Source organism: Leptodactylus fuscus, chromosome 5, assembly GCF_031893055.1.
Source record: "Leptodactylus fuscus isolate aLepFus1 chromosome 5, aLepFus1.hap2, whole genome shotgun sequence".
Classification (NCBI taxonomy): Eukaryota; Metazoa; Chordata; class Amphibia; order Anura; family Leptodactylidae; genus Leptodactylus; species Leptodactylus fuscus.
Genome location: NC_134269.1, coordinates 136,479,915 through 136,504,497, shown reverse-complemented (window position 1 = coordinate 136,504,497; position 24,583 = coordinate 136,479,915). Strand labels below are relative to the sequence as shown.

Below are 24,583 nucleotides of genomic sequence, written 5' to 3'. Positions count from 1 at the left end.
ATGTGTGTGCTTAGCACACACATTCAGCTCTACTTCATCGGGCTAATAGAATGCATTGGCCAGCGCTGATTGGCCGAATTCCGTACTCTGGCCAATCAGCACTGGCTAATGCATTGTATTGGCTTGATGAAGCAGTGCTGAATGTGTGTGCTTAGCACACACATTCAGCTCTACTTCATCGGGCTAATAGAATGCATTGGCCAATCAGCGCTGGCCAATGCATTCTATTAGCGTGAACTGAGTTTGCACAGGGGTTCTAGTGCACCCTCGGCTCTGCTACATCAGATTGCTACATCTGATGTAGCAGTGCCGAGTGTGCATCAGATGTGTAGTTGAGCAAAACTGACTCAGCACTGCTAAGTCTGCATTCGCATAGGAATGCATTGGCCAGCCTTCGGCCAATCAGCGCTGGCTCTGCCGGAGGAGGCGGAGTCTAAGGTCGGACCTGAATGGAGACTGGTGTGGAGCTATCTTAGACTCCGCCTCCTCCAGCAGAGCCAGCGCTGATTGGTCGAGTTCCGTACTCTGGCCAATCAGCACTGGCCAATGCATTTCTATGGGGAAAAGTTAGCTTGCGAAAATCGCAAACTGACAGGGATTTCCATGAAATAAAGTGACTTTTATGCCCCCAGACATGCTTCTGCTGCTGTCCCAGTGTCATTCCAGGGTGTTGGTATCATTTCCTGGGGTGTCATAGTGGACTTGGTGACCCTCCAGACACGAATTTGGGTTTCCCCCTTAACGAGTTTATGTTCCCCATAGACTATAATGGGGTTCGAAACCCATTCGAACACTCGAACAGTGAGCGGCTGTTCGAATCGAATTTCGAACCTCGAACATTTTAGTGTTCGCTCATCTCTATCTATTAAGTTACTGCACAAAGTATTTTTTTGCCACTTCTCACCGGCTGTGATGTCCCGTATCCCTTTCCTTAGGCCACAGTTTGACCTAAGGAAAGAACATGGGACATCACAGGTAGTGACGTCTCGCGCCCTTCGATAAGGCCGTTGATTGACCACAGCAGTCACATGCAAAAAATACTTTGTCAGGTTAAAGAAGAATCATATTCTGAAAATATGAATAACAAGTGCTAAGTGTGCACAATCTCTGAAATCAATACTTCACCACAGCCTGACTCTAAGCACAAATATTGTGGGGTGCTCTAAGTCCATGATACATACATAGGGATTATTCATCATATTGCAAACTTACAGCACCAGACATATGTAAAGAAACTCCTCTACCTCAAGCTACTTCCTCATGCTTACCCAGGAACCCCATCAGTGTTCACACGGCTGATTTTGACAGCTGATTTCACGGCCAAATCAGCCTCCATAAAATGTAGCCCTATATGAATTGCTAGCTTTTTTTTTTTTTTTCTGCTAGCTTGCGACTGAAACCGCTAGCGTTTTTTTATCATGTACTTTTTTGTAGTGCCAAAAAAAAGCTTAAAAAAAACAGCGACCGAAAAATCGTCAAAAACAGTGTCAAAAACAGCGTCCAATGCAAAAAACAGTGTCCAAAAAAAAGCGACGCTGAAAAATCAGTGACAAAATCAGCTAGGCTTTTTTCACGTGTGAACTAAGTTATTATATACCATAAAGGTTAGTTCATACGTAAATAACGTGTGGCTTATTTTGGCACGGGGATAAAAAGCTTCCTAATTAGGAAGCTTTTTTTGGACCTTGCCAAGCTTTTTTTGGAGCTTTTTTTTTTTTTTTTTAAACAGCTTAAAAAAAAGCCAGGCTGTTTTTCTGCTAGCAGAAAAAAAAAAAGCTAGCAGTCTACAACATTGTATGGCGGAGGATTATGACGTGGAGTCCGCTGTCAAAATCCTCCTCCATGTCCCCGTGTGAAGTAGCCCTTAAACTGGACATCCCGAGTGCACTATTCAACCTGTCTCATGTACTGTAATGGCTATGAAACTAGTGATATTACTTTAGCATGATGTGAATGGTTTTTTTTTCTAGTTGGCACAGTATTATCCGTCTACTGCCAGCAAATTCAGCGGGCCATTGCATTATAAGTATCTCAGGTCCTCTCCTTAAATTTGTTTATAAGCAAAGCAGATACAAGAAGCAGGAACAAACAATAAGATAGGGTTTCTAGGCTCTTATCTCAGCTATCTGATTTTGGGATGGGAAAAGGGTAAAATAACATTAAAGTGCCACTAGTCAGAATAAATATTAATTGGCTCACATGAACAAATTTATCTACAAGTTTTGGAAGTAAAAAGAAGGTGCACGTTTTGGATATATTTCCTTGTGTTTGCCATCTTCTGTGTTGTTAATGATTCTGGTATACTCACTTCTGCTGATTATTAGAAGAGAAGTTAAAAGCTTGAAAATTGTCCTGCCAGCAAAAGGGTTAAAGACTATGTGCAGCTTCAGGCTAAGGTCACAAGTAGTGAAATGCAGCAAAAAAAAAAAAAAAAAAAGTTTGGAAATGCATTATTTTTTTTCTGCAGTGTTTTTCCATTGCATTTTCGCAGAGTTTTACTCAGAGGACTTTCTGCCTCTATTATACCTACACAGAAAACGCCAGCGTTTCCCCAGGTATAACTGACATGTCGCAATTTTCAAAAATGTGGGCGTATTTTTGAAAAAACAGCTTTTCCGCTGTGGAATTTTTTTTCTGCAATGCGTGAACGGGATTGGCCAGAATTAGCAATTTTTCTTTTTTTAAAAAAAAATTATTTATAATTATATTTTTCGCAACCTTGGGCTTCAGCCTCAAAGTCGTACTTTGAAAACGGCCTTAAAACTAAATTTTTGAAGCAATTATATATCCTAATGGTTTTCTAGATCTCTGCTTGCGGTCATTCATTCTGCTTACTCCCAGTCAATAAAATTCAGTCCATAGTCATGTGATACGCAGTCCATGGTATTGTGATGTACAGTCTATGGTCATGTGATGAACACACAGGTGCACAGCTCGTCACCAGGCAGATGTTCTGTGACCATGTCACAAAGCAAATTATAGTGATAAACACCATACTTTTGCTAGCTATGTCACTTTTGGAGATTCGGAGAAAACCAACTTTGAAGTCTCATGTAGATGAGGAAGTTGGTGCAGTATGGGCGGGCCTTTAGCCTGGGAGCACCGATCTTGCTGATGAGGTAGGATGAGTGATGTCATAGCATTGGGAGAACCCCCTGCCACTGTAAAGTGTAGCCAGGCAGGAGGTGGTGGGCATTTGAGCGGCAATAGCAGTGCTCCAAGAAGCTAAAGGCCTGTCCCCAGTGCACCAACTGCTTCATTTGTATAAGAATTCAAAGTTGTTTTCTCCAAATCTAAAACAATGACATACATAAAGGCATGTTGTTTATCACTGTAATGGGCTCTATAATAGTGTTGACAGCTCAGTATGCTGGGGGCGGGGGGAGGGAGTGATAGACTCCTCTTAATGACCTATTCTAATGGCAAATCATCAATAACAAAAGAACAGAAACACCTTTACAGCTTTCTTACGATAAAAGTAGCCAAAAACCACCAACTATCACATATATGGGGTTCTCCTGACTCTCTGTTGACAGATGATGACAAAGGAAGGAAGGATCGTGCATGCTGAATTTCTATACCCAATGCCTCTATTCTCAAGGGAAATAGGCTACCACCAGATATATCTGGCAATGAAGGCTATGGAGTCAGAAGGCCAAAGCACTGATTCTGACTCCTCTTTTTCCATAGCCTCCTGCGGGCATTAAAGGTGCAGTTTTGTTGGGCCAATATCACACCTGAGCAATGCATATTACTGGTTTCTCCATATAGGAGGCGTCTTGAAGCTGAAGTTTTAAATAACCTTCAGTAACGTATTCCATACTAATTCCCTGTGTCATTTCTCATTACTACACAACTTAATTAATGGACCGCTACGGTTTGATATTTTGCCTGTGTGGATTGGATGGGTTGTTCCTGACATTAGTTGAGAATTTCATGTCAATAGCACCTTTAGAAATATATTTACTTAGAAAACTATATAAGCAGTACACATCAAATTTAGAAAAGACACCAGAAGCGACCCCCAGAGTGACCTTCCCAATCAGACGAGCCACTAAGAAATAAAAGGGAATTTGGTATACCCTATGTACTCCACATATTCCCTTTTACTATTTGCTGTGTATTCACATTTGGAAAAACTAATGCTCACTACACCCCTTGATCTTACAGGCACCTTAGAGGCTCTGCAAACATGACATGGCATCCAGATACCAAACCTCCAAAAGCCACACAGCACTCCCTCACACCTGCACCCTGCTATATGCCAAAAATGCAGATCATGCCCACATGTACTTTGTACACTGTTGTACCCACAATAACATACTTAACAATAGCCTATGTGGGTATAAACAGCAGTTTGAGCACACAGCTGGACACAGAAGGAAAAAGGAGCACTATCTGGTTTTTGAAGCACATATTTAGACGATATGTGTTTTAGAGGTCATGCCACTTTTACAGAGCCCTGGAAATGCAATAAAGTGGAATCCTCTGACACATGGCCCCATTTGGAAGCTACAGACTTGAGGGTATTTATCAGGAGTGCAGTGAACATGTTATATAGGACATTTTTTTATGCCATTTTCCCTTCTTATTTTTTTTAATATCATTCACAAGATCTGAGGGCCAATTCTCCTACCTAAGTGGTGGACAAAGCTGAGCATGTTACCTTATGCTCCATTCACATTCTATAGGACTGCCAGAGTTAGCCAGGTATAGCACTTGACTATCAAAATGAATGGAGTGGCACAGTGCATATGCTTAGCTTACCTCTCCATTCAGAAAGGGATACAGGAACCTGTTTTATGAGTACGGTGCGAGTCCCAACAATTGGAGGCCTACCGATTAGAGTATTATCCTCAATCCCCTTTAACACTTTCATCACCAAATTCCCCTTTTAATTTGCTGAAAAATGAATTTTCTTTTAATGCTCACGTAAAATATACCATCTGCCAACAAAAAAAAACAAAAAAAAAACTTACATTTATCAACAAGTTCAAGCTACGAGTCAGAATCTTTGCACAAAAATTGTCACTTTTTAAGTTTAGCTCTTTAGATCTTTTCCCAAATTGCAGTACCGCCAGGAAAATGTGCTTCAGTCAAGTCTGACAGAGGCATCAGAAGGGTTAATACCCGCAATCAGTGCCTGCATAATACAGTGAACACACAGCAGGGCCCGCCATATTTGAAGACCTTTCTCATCCTCTGGCACCAACGGTATTATATACTGCTCAAAAGCGGACAGTGAGCAGCTGAATTCAACTTTGTGCGCGCCAGTGCCGGAGATTTTGGTTCTGTTAGTTTCGGTACCGCTATCTCTCCACTGTTAGAAGGGCATCACGCTGGGTTATGAGGAACATCTTCCCTGACAGAGCTCTTCAATAGCCTTGTACTGTCGGGGGGGGGGGGGAAGAGGTGCTCCTCATAGCTCAGGGATGATGCTAGGCTGCAAGGCCTGCCCTTCTGACAGTGGAGGGTTAGTTTCGGCACTAATATTTGCAGCACTTGGGCACACACTATCAAAGATTTATAGTCTAGTAATATCTAATACTGTCAATTCCAGAGGACGTGAAATGTCCTCTGGAAAGGAGTTTTCCAGGACTTTTTCATTGATGACCTATCCTAAGGGCAGAGATGTTGTATCCCTGTCTATGTTTAGCCTGAAAAACCCTTTTAAGCTAAGGCCCCAAGTAGCGGTCAGCAGTAAAAAAAAGTCCTGAGGGAAAAACCAAATTGCGGTTTTCCCCACAGCGCTTTTTACAGAAAGACAGATTTCTGCTTCAATTATACCTATGGGAAAACCTCCAGCATTTCCATAGGTATAATTGACATGCTGCAATTTCCAAAACCGCAATGTATTTTTCTGCAATGGTTGGAATCCCATCCACTTTACAGTAACTGTAAAATGCTGCATTTTTTGCAAAGGCGTTTCTACACTGTGGGGGGGCTTCGGCCTGAAGCTTCTGTCATACAGATGTAAGTCCTAGCCTGATAGGTCTAATGATCCAAACTAACTGCATGATAGGGATAAATGATGCCAGGTTTGGACCTTAACTTTAGCCTTCATTACAGCCATCTGAATGAACCTTTATTAAATCGTTGGCGTTACTGTAGGATGTTTGTTTTTATTTTGTAAAGAGTTACAAAAAGTGTAAAACCCTTCTAAGAAAAATTAAGGTTATTAGAACTGGAGATCAACATAAAGTATAAATAATGAGGGCAGCCACTGAAATATTCCCACAACAGCTGGCGCCAGTATGATCAAAATTGTACATTTTAGAGACAGAATGCTTCATGAACCCGCTCAGAGCTATTGGATCCTAAATCTCTGTTTATTCCAGTCATGACTTGTGTCAACAGAATAATATCCATCATACTTTGATCCTCTAACTATCTCTATGCTTACCATACAATAACAATATAGCTGAGTATACTTCACTAAAAGAAAACAAGCTCATTTCCTGTTTTACAAAGCTTGGGAGTAACTTATCTCAAAGCCAACTTTATCAGGTCAGTGCTTTAAAGTGCAACTAAGCTTTCAAACAACTTTTCTAATATACTTTACTAACAACTTTTGGGTTTAAAGATTGGGCACAGGCAGTTCCATACACTGCTGGAAAGCAGACAGTGCGCTGAATTCAGCGCACTGTCGGCTTTCCCGATATGTGCCCCGGGTAAAGCGCTATCGGTCCTGGTACCGTAGCGCTTTACAGTCAGAAGGGCGTTCCTGACAGTCAGTCAAGTACGTCCTTCTCCACAGCAGCACCTATAGCACTATACAGTGTGAGCGGGGAGGAACGCCCCCTCCCTCCGCTCACAGTACTGGTCCATAGACAAGTATTATCAGGAGGGGAGGGGGGGCGTTCCTCCCCGCTCACACAGCACAGTGTGATAGGCGCTGCTGCGGAGAAGGACGTTCCTGACTGATTGTAATGCGCTATGGTACCGATAGCTCTTTACTGGGGGCACAGAACGGGAAAGCTGACAGTGCACTGAATTCAGCGCACTGTCTGCTTTCCAGCAGTATATGGAACTGCCTGTGCCCAATCTGATGAAAGGTCCTCTTTAAGCTGTGAAATTATGCATTTCTTTATTCTTTTCCTTACTTCTCTCTTGATAGCTATCCCCTTACTGGCTTATGTGTAATGCAGGAAAAATGAGGGTTGGGAGGGTCACTTTAAATTGTTATAATTCAATCATACAAAAAGGTAGAAATGTGCTTCTGGAGTCATATGAAAGAAGGGATTCTCATGTTTTATAGGGCACAAGTGTTATTTCCAGAGAGATCTTCTGAGAGCAACTGTAAATAATTATCCCATTTATCTGGTAAAACTGCATCCTTAGTGCCATGAAAGATGGGAATCTCCTCTTTTTTTTTTTTTAAATGTAGATTGTGAGCCCCACATAGAGCTCACAATGTACATTTTTCCCTATCAGTATATCTTTTTGGAATATGGAATGGAAATCCATGCAAATACAGGGAGAACATACAAACTCCTTGCAGATGTTTTTTTGCCCTTGGTGGGATTTGAACACCAGGACTCCAGCGCTGCAAGGCTGCAGTGCTTACCACTGAGCCACCGTGTGGCCCCTGGGAATCTCCTCTTTCAGATGACATCAGGCTCACATTTGTAAGTTTAAGGAGAGCAACATACAACCATGTTTCATTCCGTGTGTCAGCCAGACATACTCTCCCATATCAATTACAGTATACGACAGTATGTCGCTGGGAGGCAGGGACTCCTAGCATCACAGATAACTATACTGCTAGGAGTCCGGCTCCCAGCAGGAAGTTCAAGCCACTAAATCTGGCTGACACACAAACAGAGTTTCATGGATGAAACATGGTTCTGTGCTGCTCCCCTTATCATGAGAAAGATAGAACTGTTTAAAGGGACCCTCCCCTCCTTTTCACTGCAATACACCAGAGCCCAGCCCACATGCTCAAAGTAAAAAGCAGTAGAGATGTTAATAGAGAAGCAAGGGAAAAAAAAAATAAAGAAACGCATGGTTTCACAAATAGGAGAAAAAAATTAATTATTAAAGACAGAAATGCTGCCAGAAAAATCAGAAATTATTGTTGACATTTTAGGAGGCGTTCATACTTGCGTCCCTATGCGCTCTGTGTCATTCTGATGGGTTTCTGTCCTAAGCCCCGGTGAAACTGCACAGAGAACGGCTTCTCAGTGGTCAGTTTTAATACCCACTCATTTGGATGGGTTTTAAAAGCGAACCGCCGGTGTCTGTATGCAGCCTCTGCGGCCAAAAAAACGGTTTCCCAGCGGAGAGTCTGCATATAGACACCAGTAGTTTGCTTTTAAAACCCATCCAAATGAATGACCGCTTGGAAGCCGTCTCATATGCAGTTCTGCCAGGACTTAGGATGGAAACCCAATGGAATGACACAGAGTGCACAGGGGTGCAAGTGTGAACACCCCCTTAGTTACACTTTACAGGATATAACAATCTTAAACCGTAACAAGAGGAGGACTAGTTCTAAAATGCATCATTATTATTATTATTATGATGTTCCTTAAAAATAAATTGTGGTGTTGTTTAAATAAAGCAAAATTTCAAAGATAATAATAATAGACAGCCAATATGGGCAGCTGTATCTGAAGTTGTGGCATATGCTTGTCTGCTACCTACAAGAATTTCCACAACAGGAAAAGAAAGCACTGTACTAATAATATAGTACAGAAAACAGCAGTGCCCAAACCTTCCACAGTTTACTAGTCCTATCAGGCATGTGTTTGGATTCTCACTATGACTTGTGAAATAACTAGCCCCTCTTTCAGACTACTTTCCTGTGGTATAAAAATAAAATAGAAGAGCATCAAGATGAAAATCAATACTGATAATGGAAGTTACCAGGGACAACAGCTTTAGGAATATCTAAACTAAAAGTCTATTTACACAGGCTAGGAAATTGGCCAAATAGCAGGAACAACCATTCCTAAATAGCTTGTTCCTGATAACTGGCCTTGGTAAAGGGACCACAGATTGTTTGTCATTTGATCAGTTCCCCTCCTAACAGGTGCCTCTTACATTGCTAGATTGTTAGCAGCACATTGCTCCGTGTAAACAGGGCAACGTGCTGCTGACAATGCAATCTGTATGGGGATGAATGATCTGTGGCGATTATCTGTAGTGATCAGGAGTGAAAGCTCCAAGGAATGTTCAGTACTCTCGGTGTAAAAGGCTCTTTAAGTCACGTATTTGTTTCACACTACTTGACCATAATATTCCATAAAGAACAAAAAGTATGATGGCAATAATGTTAGTAAAATTACCTTCTCAAAAATCAAGCAATTAAACATCACACAGGGTCTATAGCTGTGGTCAGCAAGTTCTGGCTCCTGTACGGAGGTCAGTACTTCAGGCATATTTACTCGGCAAATGCTGCTGCTCCAGGTAATCCATAGTGGAGCATGTAAATAGTTGGAGGGAAGAGGCATTAAGACGTAAAGCGTGAGGCATGGCGTCCTAGTGCCCAGGCTGTGATCTGCCCTAGTCAGAGGGCCTGTGCAATTCAGTTTTCTACTTTGAAAAAAGTGCAAAAAGTGAAGTATGATATAGCAGCTGAACAAGGCTGGACAGATCTGTATTTGTATGGGTTTATAAAACAAAACAAAAAAGTCTGGGGTGTATGGGGGACATCATCTGACCCCACAAAGCTGGCTTACTACAGATCACTCTGAGTACTGTGTTCAGCCAGTATCCATTAGAAAAGACTCATCTTTGCACGCACAAAAAAAAAAAAAAAGTCAAGGATCACACTGAAATGGAAGTTTAATCAAATTGGTTACCGTTATGGCAAGTGTTATGTAAAGTTGCAAATGCCATTCCCACTTTGCGGAAAAAAATCGCAGCGCAGACATGCTGCGATTTCCAAAACCGTTGTGGTTTTGAAAATCGCAGCATGTCAATTATATCTACGGAAACGCTGGTGGCTTCCCCGTAGATATAATTGTAACAGAAAGTCTGCAGAGGAAAATTCTGTGAACTTTCTGTTCAAAGCGCTGAGGGAAGAACCGCAATGAGTTCACGCCGCAGTTGTTCCCGCAGCGCTTTAGTGCTGCGTTTCCAGCCCATGGGGCCTTAGCCTTCCAGTGTTTCAATTCAATTCCTGAAAACTATAGCTGTGGCTCTTCAACAACTCACATGTGCAGCGGTCTTGTTTATGCTCAAACCAATACTACAAAAGGGTCAGTTTTGCAACAATGAAACAATGGGTTAATAAAGTCTGAACCATGGATTACTAAAGAATGTTGTGACTAATCCGAGTCCTGAAACACTATTCACGTCATCACTTTGAATAAGGCAGTGATAGTGACACCATATTCCACATTCAAAGTTGATGAGATCACATAATTTACCCATCATGTCTTCAACTAAAAACTCTGATAGCTGCTGAAAGTGGTCACGTTTACTTTCTTATATCTCCCAGTGATCTCACTTCAGGTTGTTTTGCACAAAGCACTGCAGTAGTTTTACTGGATTCTGCAGACGTTGCTGGAAAGATCAGGCGTAGCAAATGTAATTTCCACTCAGCTGCCTCTGACCTATCTCTCCACCTTAAGGAACAATGCTAGTAATACTCTTCTACCACAGGCCTGTTTCACAATTCCCTAATGCGTGGGATAGGTTTCACCAAAAGTGAAAAGAAAGAATCTTACAAAGTACTTCTTAGTAGGATACACATCATCCACAGGCACATTTCAGGTTATTCCACAATAGTTTGGCAGAGAGGAGAGATAATTAAAACCACATTTTACAGAACCTATAATACATCCAGTCCTGCTATTCCCCAGGAGCTAGATTAATGCAATGGTGAGAGGCTGAGGTCAGTCATCAGGACCCTGAACCTAATTGCCAGGGGTATTAATATGTCAAATGTGGAATTTAGTATACATGTATCTTACTTCCTCACGAAGACATTTCTCATGCAATTCTCAAAACTCCCTTATTAAGGAAGTAAAAACTAAATTTGCAATATAATTCCAAGCATAAAATGTATGTATCCTCCCAATACTGATCATACACACTATTTTACAAAGTTACACGTCAATAATTTCTACTTCAGCAATAAATATATTAAATGTTCACTTAAAAAAAACTACTATAAGTATTACTGTGATACATGGAGAGGTCCAACATAACAGAATCACTATAAATGAGTACATTGTATAAATGGAACTTTTACAACTTTCTATGTTTTTGTAGAAAGTTTAGCAATTTTCAAGATATTAGTTAGAGAACACTCTTGCTTCCATTCAGAAGGAGCAACTGCACCTAGAGCTGAGCTGAGCAGTGGATACAACTGTATGTAGTTTATGACCAGCTTTTAAATATGTTTTTAGTGGGGAAAATATATATATAAAAAAATTGCAAATTTTGTATATCTAAGGGGTCTAATACAACCTTTTAAGACTTCTACTTTAATCTAACAAGAAATGGGTGCAATAAGTAACGAAGTTAGTCAGTGATTAACAAAATGTCAATGTTCAATAACATTGAGCTTCTAACTACTTTGTTTACAGACACAATTCTGATTAGCTAAAAGTGGCAAGTTTAGTATTAAAAATACACCAAATTTATAGAAATGATTATGCCTCAAAAGTTCTTAGCAGGTGCCAAATATGAAACATATGGTGTAATTTATACTAATTTTACTGACTTGTAATACAATAAAAGACTGTCATTTTAAGCAACAAGCGGTCAGAAAAGCGTTACACATAATGTCCACTAGATGTCACTAGAACACCATGGAAATATAGGCAATGACTCATTTGTGTACATGCTGTGCTAATTGGAATTTACTGCTTTCTTCTCCCTTCCCTTAAAATTAGACTTTTTCTGTATTGCATTATTTACATGTCTGCACCAAAGAACAAGTTGGGCAGGACAATGACTCTGAGGAAAGAACTGCAGGAGGTGAAAAAAATAAGTGATTTCACTTGGGACAAGCAGAATACGAGGGGCAGCCAGTTACCTGTATTCTGGGTGTCGACTCACGGGTGGCTCTCCTCTTGCCCACCTATATCCTGGATCGTCCTGTCGTAAAGTGGTGAAATAGACAATACAGCATAAATGGTTGCACTAATCGATATTTGCAGCCATTATCGAATATCTGCACTCAATTACAATAAAAATACATACCCCTCTATATGGCAAACTTCGTCTTTCATATGGATGAGGGTCTTCATACTCTCTGTATTCTGGATCACTGTACTCTTCATAACGGTGATAAACCTCATCATCTGGCCGCCTGACCACATTTACAACTCTGTGATAATCTCCCTTCATGTAGGTAAGAAAGGGAATACAAATGATTGGGACTTATACAGTTATATTTGCGTGACAAATACAAAGTGACAACGTTTGTCTCACCAGAGTAAATAGCTATCCCTTACAGTTTTCCTCAGAATGTATGCGCTCCCTCCAAGAACCGGGAGTCAAGTTGCTAAGATCTCAAGTAAAATAACTGTGATGTAGGAAACAAGCTTACCTAAGCACCTCTTTATATGGTGCTGGGTCAGCATATGACAAAAAGTTGGGCTGATAATAAAACTAAGTTATAGCTACCCCTTGAAGAAGTCATCTCTGGTGAAACATGCGTCAGGGCGTGTTTACGCGTGGTAAGGAATATGCTATAACTTAGGTGTATTATTGTTTGGAGCTTTACGATACCATCATTGTTTTGTAAGTTATATGTAATCCAGCAGTCTTTGTATGGTACATGGCTACTTGTCATGTTATAATCCCTATTATGGGTTCTATTTGTTATATGTGGCTTGAGACAGTACATACAGTGGCATTGCTGGTTATAGAACTATCACTCTTTTTCATTTATATTGATAAATCCCTCTTTTCTCTATGCCTTACCCACACAAGATTCTTGCCATGTGTCAATTGATCGTATCGTGGGTAAGTTGTTTGCCCTTATGTATTTGTAATAAGTATTTTTAAATATTAACTACATTTATGTATGTGTAATAAACTGTATATTATTTCATAAATTGGATTTGTGTGGTTTTTTCCTTTGGCATAGTTGAATATGGTACTGGGGCAGGATGAATAACTCACGCCATACACCTCATCCTAAGGCAATCATTTATATAATGCTTGATACTGGTTTAATTGTGATAAGATTACTTCATAAAGTTAAAAAAAATGCAAAGATTTTTTTTTTTTTTTTTTAAACTTACCGTACTATTATATTTGTTAAAAATAAACAAGTTCAGTGAACTGACATAAGGAGAAGGATTCATATCTATTTGATGCAGGCTTCCCCATCCTACCATTAAGCTACTGACTACAGTGAAAAAACTGCCGATCATAGCTAGTAGCAGGAGGAAAATATATAGACCTTGGGATATTGGGTTACTGAACCATGTATGCTACATTTATGGAAAAGGTTGGCATAAAGCAATGTTTACTATTCAGTATGATACACATGCCCTCTGCTCTACACCTGCTGTCATTCATTCTGCTTACTCCTAGTGGATAAAAATCAGTCCATGATCATGTGATATGTTATGGCAGTGAGGTTTGGGGCCCAGCCACCTACCCAGACCAGCCAAAATGGGACTCTAGCCCAACAAAGACCTTCCACCTGGAGTTCCGCAAATACCTGCTCCATGTCCACCGCAGCACCTCCAACATGGGATGCCAGGCAGAGCTAGGCAGACTCCCCCTATGGCTCACCATACAGAACAGGGCGCTAGCTTTCCAGGCACACATCCAGGGGAACAACCCCGACTCCTACCACCACCAAGCCTGGCTAAGCCACAGAGACCAAACAACAGCCAACCACCAAACCAAAAACACCAAGAGATGATGACCAATGCTGAAATAAAGTCGACCACAGAGGCAAACAGAGAGCGGTACATGGAAGAATGGAGAAACAAAATAAATAACTCCAAGAAACTCACCGTGTACCAATCCCTGCAAAGGGACTATACCATGGCCCCCTACTTGGAGAGAATACCCGACCCCAAACACAGACAAGCCCTGAGCCGGTACAGACTGAGCGCCCACAACCTAGAGATGGAGACGGGGTGGCACAGGCAGACGTACAAGCCACAGGAGAACAGACTGTGCCAGCACTGTGACCAGGGGGCCCTAGAAGACGAGACCCACTTCCAGCTAGACTGCACCAAATACTCAGCTGTGAGGGCCGTCTACTACCAAAGACTCTCTGCCCAAATCCCAGACTTCACATCTGCAGACGAGAAGAGGAAACTCTACATCCTACTGGGAGAAGAAGAGGCCACTGTGGAGATCGCTGCCCAATACGTGTCCAGCTGTCACCAAACAAGAGGAAGATGAGATGCATGGACTATCAAACCCCCACCCAAAAGACCACTAAGCCCCCCATCACCCGTCTACCACATACCCACACGCCCCAAACCTAGAATGACGAGACCCTAAGGACACTCAAACCCCCAACCCACGGACCCCGTACCAGCCCCCCTTCACCACCCCCAACCTCCTTTTTGCTTTGGCAACACCAAATGATTTATTCTTTGGTAACGCTAATAAAGCTCATTTGTATCTTGTATCTAGTCCATGGTCATGTGATGAACACACAGGTGCACAGCTGGTTACAAGGCAGATGTCAGATTACTGTGCTGTAACTATAACAAGCTGTGTACCTGTGTGGATTGCATATCACATGACCATTGACTTATTTTTATCCATTGGAGTAATCAGAATGAATAACAGCAAGCAGAGATCTAGAAAACCATTGATACAGGAAGTATAGGAAAATGGTATAACTATGCAAACAATAAGATTTGTCTCTCAATATTGGTCTGAACATAGATTGTTACCTAGACTAGGGAGAGACTAAGCTACTGATAAGACCTGGTGAGACTCCCCTCCCCCTATTTGTTGCATCAAAATAGTGACAGAGTGTCTCTCTTCATCAGCTAGGACACATGTACTAGCCTAGGGTTAATTGGGAGAAATTTTACATTGCCCTCCTGCTTTCCCTGAATGTGCAGCAGCTTTTAAAGACACAGGAACAATTTTCTCATTGTGGTCTTTTATAGTTTGGCTGGCTGGCAACTCCTGCAGCATTTTTTGTTTTCATCTGAGTTGTAAGGTGATAGGTTACTATGTATCAGTGGCACCCTCTGTTATATACTGTTTAGAGGCTGCCTGTTCTGTTCATTTGTATGCAACACACTGAGCTACTATATTAATTATACCTCATAGGTGACACTGACTATTTTGGCTTTACACAATACACTCTAGAGGGTTATGGTCCCCTTTATATCTAAAAGACTTGAGTAATAGAGTTCCTTGGTGTATATAGCCAATCTTGAATTCCCTTTTCTGTACATGAAATAGGGCTAGATCAGTCACTGTCTACTGACTTAGGGGTATTTTTACATCATATTTATACCCATGGACATATATTTTTAATAAGTATTAATAAAGAATTGTTTTTATCGCCATTATTTGTTTTTGGAATTAGACGTGGCCAACCCCATCAACTTATAAAAGTCTAAACTTATATATGGTTATGTTGATTATGTTAATTGATTTCAGTTTCTGACTCAACCAGTTTCTCACCAGTTAGAACTTTGGAGAATAGGCTAACAGAAGCTTTAATGAATTAAGGTCATAGATATCTGCATACACAGACAATAACATTGGTTTCTCAATATTGATCTGTAAGCGGCCAACCCCTTTAAACATTTTTGGAAATATGAAATTATTAAAAATTTTAGGCTAAGGCCCCACGTAGCAAGCCGCAGCAAAACGTACTGCAGGAAAAACAATGGCGGCAACACATTGTGGCTTTTTCCGCAGCGAGTTTCACTGAAAGTCCGCAGAGGTTTCTTCACATTGTGGCCAGAATATATTTTCATAAATGTAATGTTCCTGTCTGATAACCTATCCACAATAAGGGGATCATGGCTGGGTTTCTGACAAGTACCAGATCAAGGAAGGATGTGCCTGCATAAACACTGGAAATCCTCTCAAGAAAACACACTTATCCACTGGTGAGAAAAAAAAAATATTAAAACACTTTCAAAATTTTTAGTTATTTGTATTTGCAAAAATGTTTAACTTTTAAATGTCTACAAATTTAAGTATGATTATGTTTGTGAGAAACACCCTTTAATGTCACTGAAAACATCAGCCTGAGTTGTTCAATAACATTAAATGGTTATAGCTTCTGTTAGACTTCTCTCAGCCTGGCATATTATTGCATTATTGAACATTAACAGGATCCCACCCATGAAGTAATAATAAACCAAAGAACAACAATAAACCAAAGACAATTAAAAACATTGATTTCAAGATTCTGTTAAAAAAAAAAATAATAAAAAAAATAATAATTCTAACACCCCACAATGGGTAAATTACTGTTCACCCTAAAGCTGGGTTCACATGGGGGTTTTTGGTCAGGATTTAGACGAGAAATTCGCCTGTGAATCCAGCTCAAAAAACACCTCCCATTGAATTCAATGGGTTCCTTTTATTTTTTTTAAATGTAGATTGTGAGCCCCACATGGAGCTCACAATGTACATTTTTCCCTATCTGTATGTCTTTTTGGAATATGGGATGGAAATCCATGCAAACACGGGGAGAACATACAAACTCCTTGCAGATGGTTTTTTGCCCTTGGCGGGATTTGAACACCAGGACTCCAGCGCTGCAAGGCTGCAGTGCTAACCACTGAGCCACCGTGTGGCCCCTGGGTTCCTTTTTTTGTGAGCAGTTTGTTCCTGCTCGCGGAAAAAAGAAGCGACATGTCCTTTCTTGACACAGATTCCGCAGACGTCCATGAATCCACCGCGGACGTCCACGGCGGGACACTCCCTCCCAACTAGGCCCATTCATTTGGGTCTAATCCGGAGTGGAATGCCGCGACTGAATGCCAGTGCACTATATGTGTCAAAATCCGGTCCAAAAATCCCTGTGTGAACCCAGCTTTAATGTCAAATGTTGGGAATAAGTTTAACAAAGTATATATATAAAAAAAAAAAAAAAAAAACAGTAGTTACATCAGGAGGACCATCACGAGGTGGGAGTCTATGTCTTGGTAACCGTTCATATTCATATCTGCCATCGTTCCACATTTCCTCTTTCCTGAAATCCACTTAATTATATTAAAAAAACAGAACAAAACAAAAAAACAGTATGTTAAACGGCCAATAACTGTTCAGACAACTTAGACTTATTTAACAGAACACGTAATTCTGAACAAAATTGTTACAAAGTTAAAAAGATCTCTTTATGTCAAAATGTTGCCGATTCTTACCTAAAAAAAACTAAAGTTCCCACCACTAGGTGTCTCCATTCTAGGTAAGGTCTGTCTATAAATATAATTAAGGGTAAGGCCCCACAGGACGTCCCACAGCAAAAAAGCGCTGCAGGAAAAAACGCGGCAGCAACGCATCGCGGTTCTTCCCACAGCGCTTTAGACAAAAGGTTTGTGGAGTTTTCCTCTTTGGACTTTCTGTTACAATTATATCTATGGGGAAACTGCCGGCGTTTCCATAGGTATAATTGACATACTGCGATTTCCAAAACCAGGCCGGTTTTGGAAATCGCGGCATGTCCACACTGCGGTTTTTTCCACAAAACGGGCATAGGATTCACCAGAATTCCATCCACTTTTCCCTTACTGTAAAACACAGCGATTTTTCCTGTGGCGTTTCCATCCTGTGGGGCCCCGGCCTAAAAAAGCAAAACAGGTTAACAGAGAGAGCATGAGAATGGGGCTGGGCTTTCTACACACAGGTAATGGAGAGCAGAGGATTCCACATAGCTTTACCAAGTTCTACAATGCACAGAAGATTATCATGGGCCAAAGTGAGTATATTTATTTCTGAACAGCGGCTTGTGCCATTACTGATGATACATTAGTCACAGAGAGTAAGCAGATTTCCTTATTGTGCTCAGATTTCTCTTTTCCTATGTTAGGGAGCTTTTCAGCTGTATCATAACCAGGATTTGCAGTCCAGTGTTACTGGATCTCCTATACTAGGGTCACTTGGGCTTTTCACTGCTATTTATTCGCTATTTTAGGGTATGTTCACACACAGTTTTTTTTGCAGGCTGAAAAAATTTGCATCAGTAATTAGAAAACTTTTGTTTGACACTTTTTTTTCATGATGTGATTTCTGTCACTTTTTTTTTTTTTTGCTCCATCTCACAGTATGGACCTAGAACTAGCAGTTTTTACAAAAATAATAATGATATTTCCGCCTCCCATTGACTTCAATGGGTATTTCAAACCCACCTGAATACAGGTCATGTTGCCTTTTTTTCTGCTGGCTGAAAAAATCCGCTAGAGGAAAAAAAAAACTGCTACAGACTCCCATTGAAATGAATGGGAGGAGTTTTTTCCGGTGGATTCCATGTCGAAATCCACCTGCTAAAAACTCTGTGTGAACATAGCTTTACAGTTACAGCTTGCAGAATTACATGTAAAGAAATCTGTTACTACAAGTAGCAGTTATAACGTACACCCCACATCTTAGCCAGAAATACAAAATGTGCTGCACTATATTAGAAGCAAAAAAAAAAAAAAACATGTATGAAGGCTTATACAGCCAAAGAACAGACTGCTCAGCAAGATCCTACACTTATTTCAACTTCTGAGGAAACGCACGTACTCTTTAATCCCTCACTCTGTACTATTATGCCGCACTAGTTAATTCTCAGTGTCCTAACAGTATAGTGCTGTAATGCCGAAAGCACAGGTGCTGTGTTTGTGACATTGCCTTCAGCACTCGGCTGTGTTACTCAGCCAAAGGCCAAGGTCTCGCTGCCGGAGTCAGTATAGAGATCACAGCATTCAGGGGTCTGGGGGCAAGATTGAATGCCACCCCTCAGATGCCTCGTAATTACATAACGGGCTCCGAAGGGTTGCCATGGTAGCCAGGAGGCCAAGCAACAGCCTCTTGACTACCTATGCACACATGCACTTTCTACATAGGGAACCTGGGTGTGATGTGCTGCAATACTATGTATTACAGTGCAGCCCACTGGGGATCTGAGATACCAGGTTCAAGTAAAAAATAATCAAATAAAGAGTAAAAAAAAATAATAATTATAATAATTCTAAGATCAAATAAACATCTTTACATTTAAAAAACAGATAACGTAAAATAAAAATAAACAAACATGTTAGGTATCCCCATGTGCATATAAGGGTAGGCTCACACGTTGTTGGGTGTCGAGGAATTTGGTTAGGAAAAAAATCCACTTCAGGAATTAGGAAATAGTTCTTTGAAGTGTTTTTTTTACGAGGCATTTTTTGGAGCTTTTTTTGAGGAGTTTTTAGGTTTTTTTTCCTCCAGCACAGTGTATGGACCTTGAAGAGAGCCGCTAGCGGTTTTTGGCAAAAACTGCAACACGATTTTTCCGCCTCCCATTGACTCCTGTTGTTTTTTTCTGAAGAAAGGTCATGTCACTTCTTTTTTCTGCTAGCGGAAAAAAAAAACGCTAGCAGATTACATAGGACTCTATGTGAGACATTATTTTGGTCAGGATTTTGAGGCGGATTCCATGTGAACTAGCCTTAAATCCCCAGTATCCAAAAATAGTGTTATTTATCATGTGCCTGGTGCAGCCAATAGCGAGACTCACTGGTCTTGTGTCGTACATGCTAGCATCACCAGTGAGATCAGTGACTGGTCACAGTGATCACATACAATGCATGACACATCATCTCTACAGAAGACCAGCAGGGCTAGTGGGGATACTAAACAAATGAGTGCTATATTTAACAACTTTTTAAATTCAGGACTTTCAACCAGTGCGGCCTGTGGATGCATATAACCATCAATAGCTGCAGAAGGAGATGTATCAGAGCAGAATGTCAGGGTTCACAATTGGTCCTGTAAGTGAAAGTCAGCTTTACAGAAAATAGAATTATATATTCTTAAACTTACTGTTATTTTTATGATGTTCTTCACCACAAATTCAATTTCTGTTGAAGAAAACAAGTGTTAATTAAATAAAACATAAATTGCCTATACAGTAACGGAAGCAAATATTCCATTGGAGAGTGCTCAGATAGAAGCTGACAATCTGGATCTTAAGATTTCTATAATGTGGTCATATTCCACCAACAATGCAATATCCCCCATGTGGTCAGCAAATATGGATCATCAAGAGATAAGCACTGCCCAATGTGTCTGGAATTGTCTTCTCCCTCTTCTCATAGAAGAGTGTGGAGAGCTGGATGACTTATACAATGTTCATATCTGCGCTGTCCTATCCGTTCTGGTCCATTGAAGGACCAGAAGAACAGAAAAATAGATAGCAAAGAATCAGGGAAAGGACTGACATGAGGGATGGATCGAATATAATGGTGTCTATCGAGGTGTCAGTTTTGTTTGTTTGTTTGTTTTAAATGAAATCACTGACTGAAAAAAATCAGACTTTCTTGATTTTATTGTCTGGTGACAGAAACTGCGATGGAGACTCTGACGCAGATATGAACATAGCCTTATAGCCAGCTGTACAGGAACGTAGGTAGGTAGCGTATTGTAACATAGGCTGTGAACAAGACCAGTTAGAAGCTTAGTTACCAAAAACATTCACAAATGTTAGAAAAAATATTGTAACTACTGATGTAAGTAGCTCATGTATACATCACAAATATGGGTATTATAGAGGACACTGGATTCATGGATTCTGCTTTTACATCATTCTTGGTAGATATGAAGGACTGATATTGTAACAGGTCCTGTAATATGTCTTGTCAGGTCTCCTTTTATTTACTGGGTAGAATAGTGCATCAGACTACACTATTCTGTCTGCCAGGCCCTAAAATAAAGTGGAAAAAAAGGACTTAGATGCCAGTGTGGACAGAGCCTAAACACTATGGGGAAGAATATATCAAACTAGGGTAAAAAATACAAAACCAAAAGAATTGTGTTTAGCACTCACTGCTTCAGCACCAAAGACTGTTGGGGAAGTCCAGTTGGGGACCCTCCGAATGGAAACCTACACATTAAAAAACGGTTACCTGGGAAACCCACAGGCTCCATAGGATATAATTGGGTAGGAGATGAATGTTTGGGATTGGACAAGCCACTGCAGACCAAGAAAGTCTGGAGCTGTTGTAGATTTCAGATTCTGCCACGCAAGCATACAGAGATGTGACAAAATTACATATGCCTCCTGACTTTGGCGTATCTGGCAACAGCATATCCAATGATGAAAGCTGGCATACAACAAGCCAGGCTGAAGATATCAGGCCCATTGTTAATACCATCTTATTTGTAGGTACAACGTGTTCCTGTGCAACAATACATCAAAAAATGAAAACCAGCCTTTATACAATAGGACATATTTTATACTACAGACATACAGTGTAATATTTTAAGGGAATTTGCCACAATATTTTACCCCTCCAAATTGCAGAAATGGCTGAATAGGTGAAAAGACACTTAAGCATTTTTACGCGCACAAACACCAATTTTTTGAAATTGGGCAAAGCCCTTGGGCCACTCTACTTATGTGGTACAAGTGATAATAGAAGTCATTACTGCCAAAGCGATCAGCACGACCAAGGCAGCATCTGATTTATGAACAGGAGCAGGCCACGTCATGCATCACATGACTCCTCCACCGTTGCAGGGATCATCAAGACTAACATATAGTAACGCAGTCTTAACGAATCCCCACAATATAATTTGCATATCAGATCTCACAGGCATTTCCCTACAATTCATATGTGTACTGAAATATTTTTGAGCCCTCTTCATAATGTCTTAAGAGTTGTCGAACCCAGACTATGAATTCATGCAACATATTCATAAAGGACCAATACCACTGTAAGCATCAAACATGGTATTTCTTCTTTGTGTGAGTAAAATGGAGACCAGCTTTCCTCACAAATCATGCAGAATTATTATTTGTTTAAGAGATTTTCCCCTATCTCCAGTAACTGGCTGCACAGTCACATGTGCCAAGATGTCATCACTGCACCAAGAAGTAGAGAGGAGACTATTCTTGCCTTCATGCTTTATACATTATTTTTAGAGATGAGCAAGTAGTATTCAATCGAATAACATTATAGTCTATGGGAAAAAACAGGAATGTTGTTCCAGTTTCCATGGAACCCAATGTTCGACACATTGAATCCTCCAAGTTCCGGAAGTAGCAGGACGAGGAGCACGAGGAGGTTTTTGCATTGAATTCAATGGAATTTTCCCACGTGGTATTCGACCGGTACGAGTATTTGATCGAATACTACTCGCTCATCTCTAATTATTTTGAGGTATTTTAAAAAATAAGAATTTTTGTCACTAGATAACTCCTTTTAAATTTGGTCAAATCCACCAATTTTAATGGGACCTCCTGACACTCTGTGAATGGAGATGTTGGGCAAAAGTTGAATTAGACAGTATCAACTACAATTTGTCTTGTTCTCCTTGGACATATGCTATTGCCATATATACAGTGCCTTGCGAAAGTATTCGGTCACCTTGAACTTTTCAACCTTTTGCTACATTTCAGGCTTCAAATATAAAGATATCAATTGTTTTTTTGTTTTTTTTTGGGGGGGAGGGGGAGAAGAATCAACAAGTGGGACACAATTGTGAAGTGGAATGAACCTCACTGAGCTCGAGCTTTTTGCAAGGAAGAATGGGCAAGAATTTCAGTCTCTCGATGTGCAAAACTGATAGAGATATACCCCAAGCGACTTGCAGCTGTAATCGCAGCAAAAGGTAGAGCTACAAAGTATTAATGCAAGGGGTCCGAATAATTTTGCACGACCCACTCTTCAGTTTTTTTATTTGTTAAAAAAGTTTAAAATATCCAATAAATTTTATTCCACTTCACAATTGTGTCCCACTTGTTGATTCTTCCCCCCAAAATTTAAATTTGATATCGTTATGTTTTAAGCCTGAAATGTGGCAAAAGGTTGAAAAGTTCAAGGGGGCCGAATACTTTCGCAAGGCACTGTATGTCTGGCAGCAGTTTAATCCTCTACCCATTGAAAAACACATGTATGCTCAGACAAAACTTTGAGGAAATGGTAGGAACAAATATTGGGATAACAGCTATTAACTTTTTGCAGACAAAAAGTGTTAACAGCCTACCCTAAGGTCTTCAAAAGCATATTGTTGGGGGTCTGAAACCCAACACTCCCACCGATCAGCTGTTCTCAGCAAAGGAACCAAGAAGCAGATAAAACTATATAGAGGTATAGTGCTCAGACCAGGTTACTGCAGACTATCTTCCATTCACATGAAAAGGTCGCTGAAGCTAGATTCATGTCTCTGTGCAGATACTCAGTGTCTGTCTAAAATTGCCAGATGAAAAAGTCCGGTAAGCCTGACATTTGCATCCGGCAATTTCAGTAAAAAAGAACAAACATTTGACAGATGGGGTCCCTCAGGCAATATTGGTGTCTGCTATGCAGTCCGATTCTATGTTGTTCTGCTAATTGGACAGACGAGAAGAATGGACACCCTGCTGTGAACCTAGTGTACGCTGCAATGACTTGGTTCAGACGCTAAACAGAGAGGTCTGATTCTCGCTCCATTCTCTGAGAACAGCTGATCAGTATGTGTACTGGCTGTCTGACGTCCACCAGTGTGATACTAATGATCTGTGCTTTGGATTGACGGTCAATATTTTTAGTCCTTTAAACATGTATGGCATCCACGTGTGCAGTCACCTCTGGGTTCAGCCTGTACCTGGACATTGCTGGTCATCTATCATGACAAATCCTTTGTTTCTGGGCAATTATTACTGTAACTGGCCTGGGTGAATGAAGAGACACAAGATAGAAGTATTGCATCTCTCCATTCATCATACTACTACTGGTGCTAGATCATGGCCGCATTTGTGTCCTTCACACCTGCAGAGTATAGATGAGGGCTGTATCATCAGGTCCGCATGTACTATGGTAATGAACCTGACCGCTGGCACTGGGCACCTTCCTCACATGGTAGACCCAGCCATAGGAGTATGGTAGTGGGTCCTGTTACCTTCCAGACGCCTCTATCCACAACCAGCAGTATACATAACACACAGACGGGAGTCCTATGCCCGGCTAGGTACGGGAGGAGGGAGGGAGGGGGAGAGACACACAGGGCCGCACAATATTACAGGGCAAATGCTGCAGCCCTCACAACACAAACAAGTGCACTCACCTCTCCACAGTGGATGTTTCCTCCGCTCTTATCATCTCAATTTCCTGCGCACTTCCTGGTCACGTGACTGGGTAAGGTTCCGAGCTACAGGGTGCAGTTTGGGACACAATTGTATCACGCAGACTCTTCCTATGACGATACTAGCGTGCCTAGCCTATAGTCTTCAGGGTATTGCCTATACAGTGCCATTGCTCAGGCAGATATACAGCATTGTAATGTCCCTCTTTTAGTTTGTAGTGTGATAAATTTGAGGAACAGAAAGAGGGACAAAATGTTCAGCGCGCATAGTGCACCGAGGCAAATTTAGCCCCGCCCACCTTTGTGGTGACTCCGCCCATTCTAATTCATTTTCCATGTGCCCCCACTCAGTACAATCCTCCTACAGTCACCCGTACATTATACACTCACCGGCCACTTTATTAGGTACACCTGTCCA

At 40.9% G+C, this 24,583-nt stretch overlaps 1 protein-coding gene across 3 annotated transcripts in view; it reads right to left on the bottom strand.

Annotated features, from left to right (window-relative positions):
* The window catches only part of PPHLN1 (periphilin 1), a 71,465-nt gene extending 47,241 nt beyond the window's left edge, over positions 1–24,224 (bottom strand). For 2 of the 3 annotated variants that reach the window (XM_075274377.1, XM_075274379.1), the window contains exons 1-5: positions 24,148–24,224; positions 19,924–19,961; positions 17,026–17,120; positions 12,160–12,300; positions 11,993–12,054 (exon numbers count right to left, since the gene is read on the bottom strand). In XM_075274377.1, coding sequence (XP_075130478.1) covers positions 11,993–12,054; positions 12,160–12,300; positions 17,026–17,120; position 19,924 — 299 coding nt within the window. In that variant the 5' untranslated portion in view covers positions 19,925–19,961; positions 24,148–24,224. Of the gene's footprint in view, positions 1–11,992; positions 12,055–12,159; positions 12,301–17,025; positions 17,121–19,923; positions 19,962–20,681; positions 20,703–24,147 lie in introns of those variants that run through there. The other variant, XM_075274378.1, reaches the window with a different exon arrangement.
* Positions 24,225–24,583: the final 359 nt, after the last annotated feature.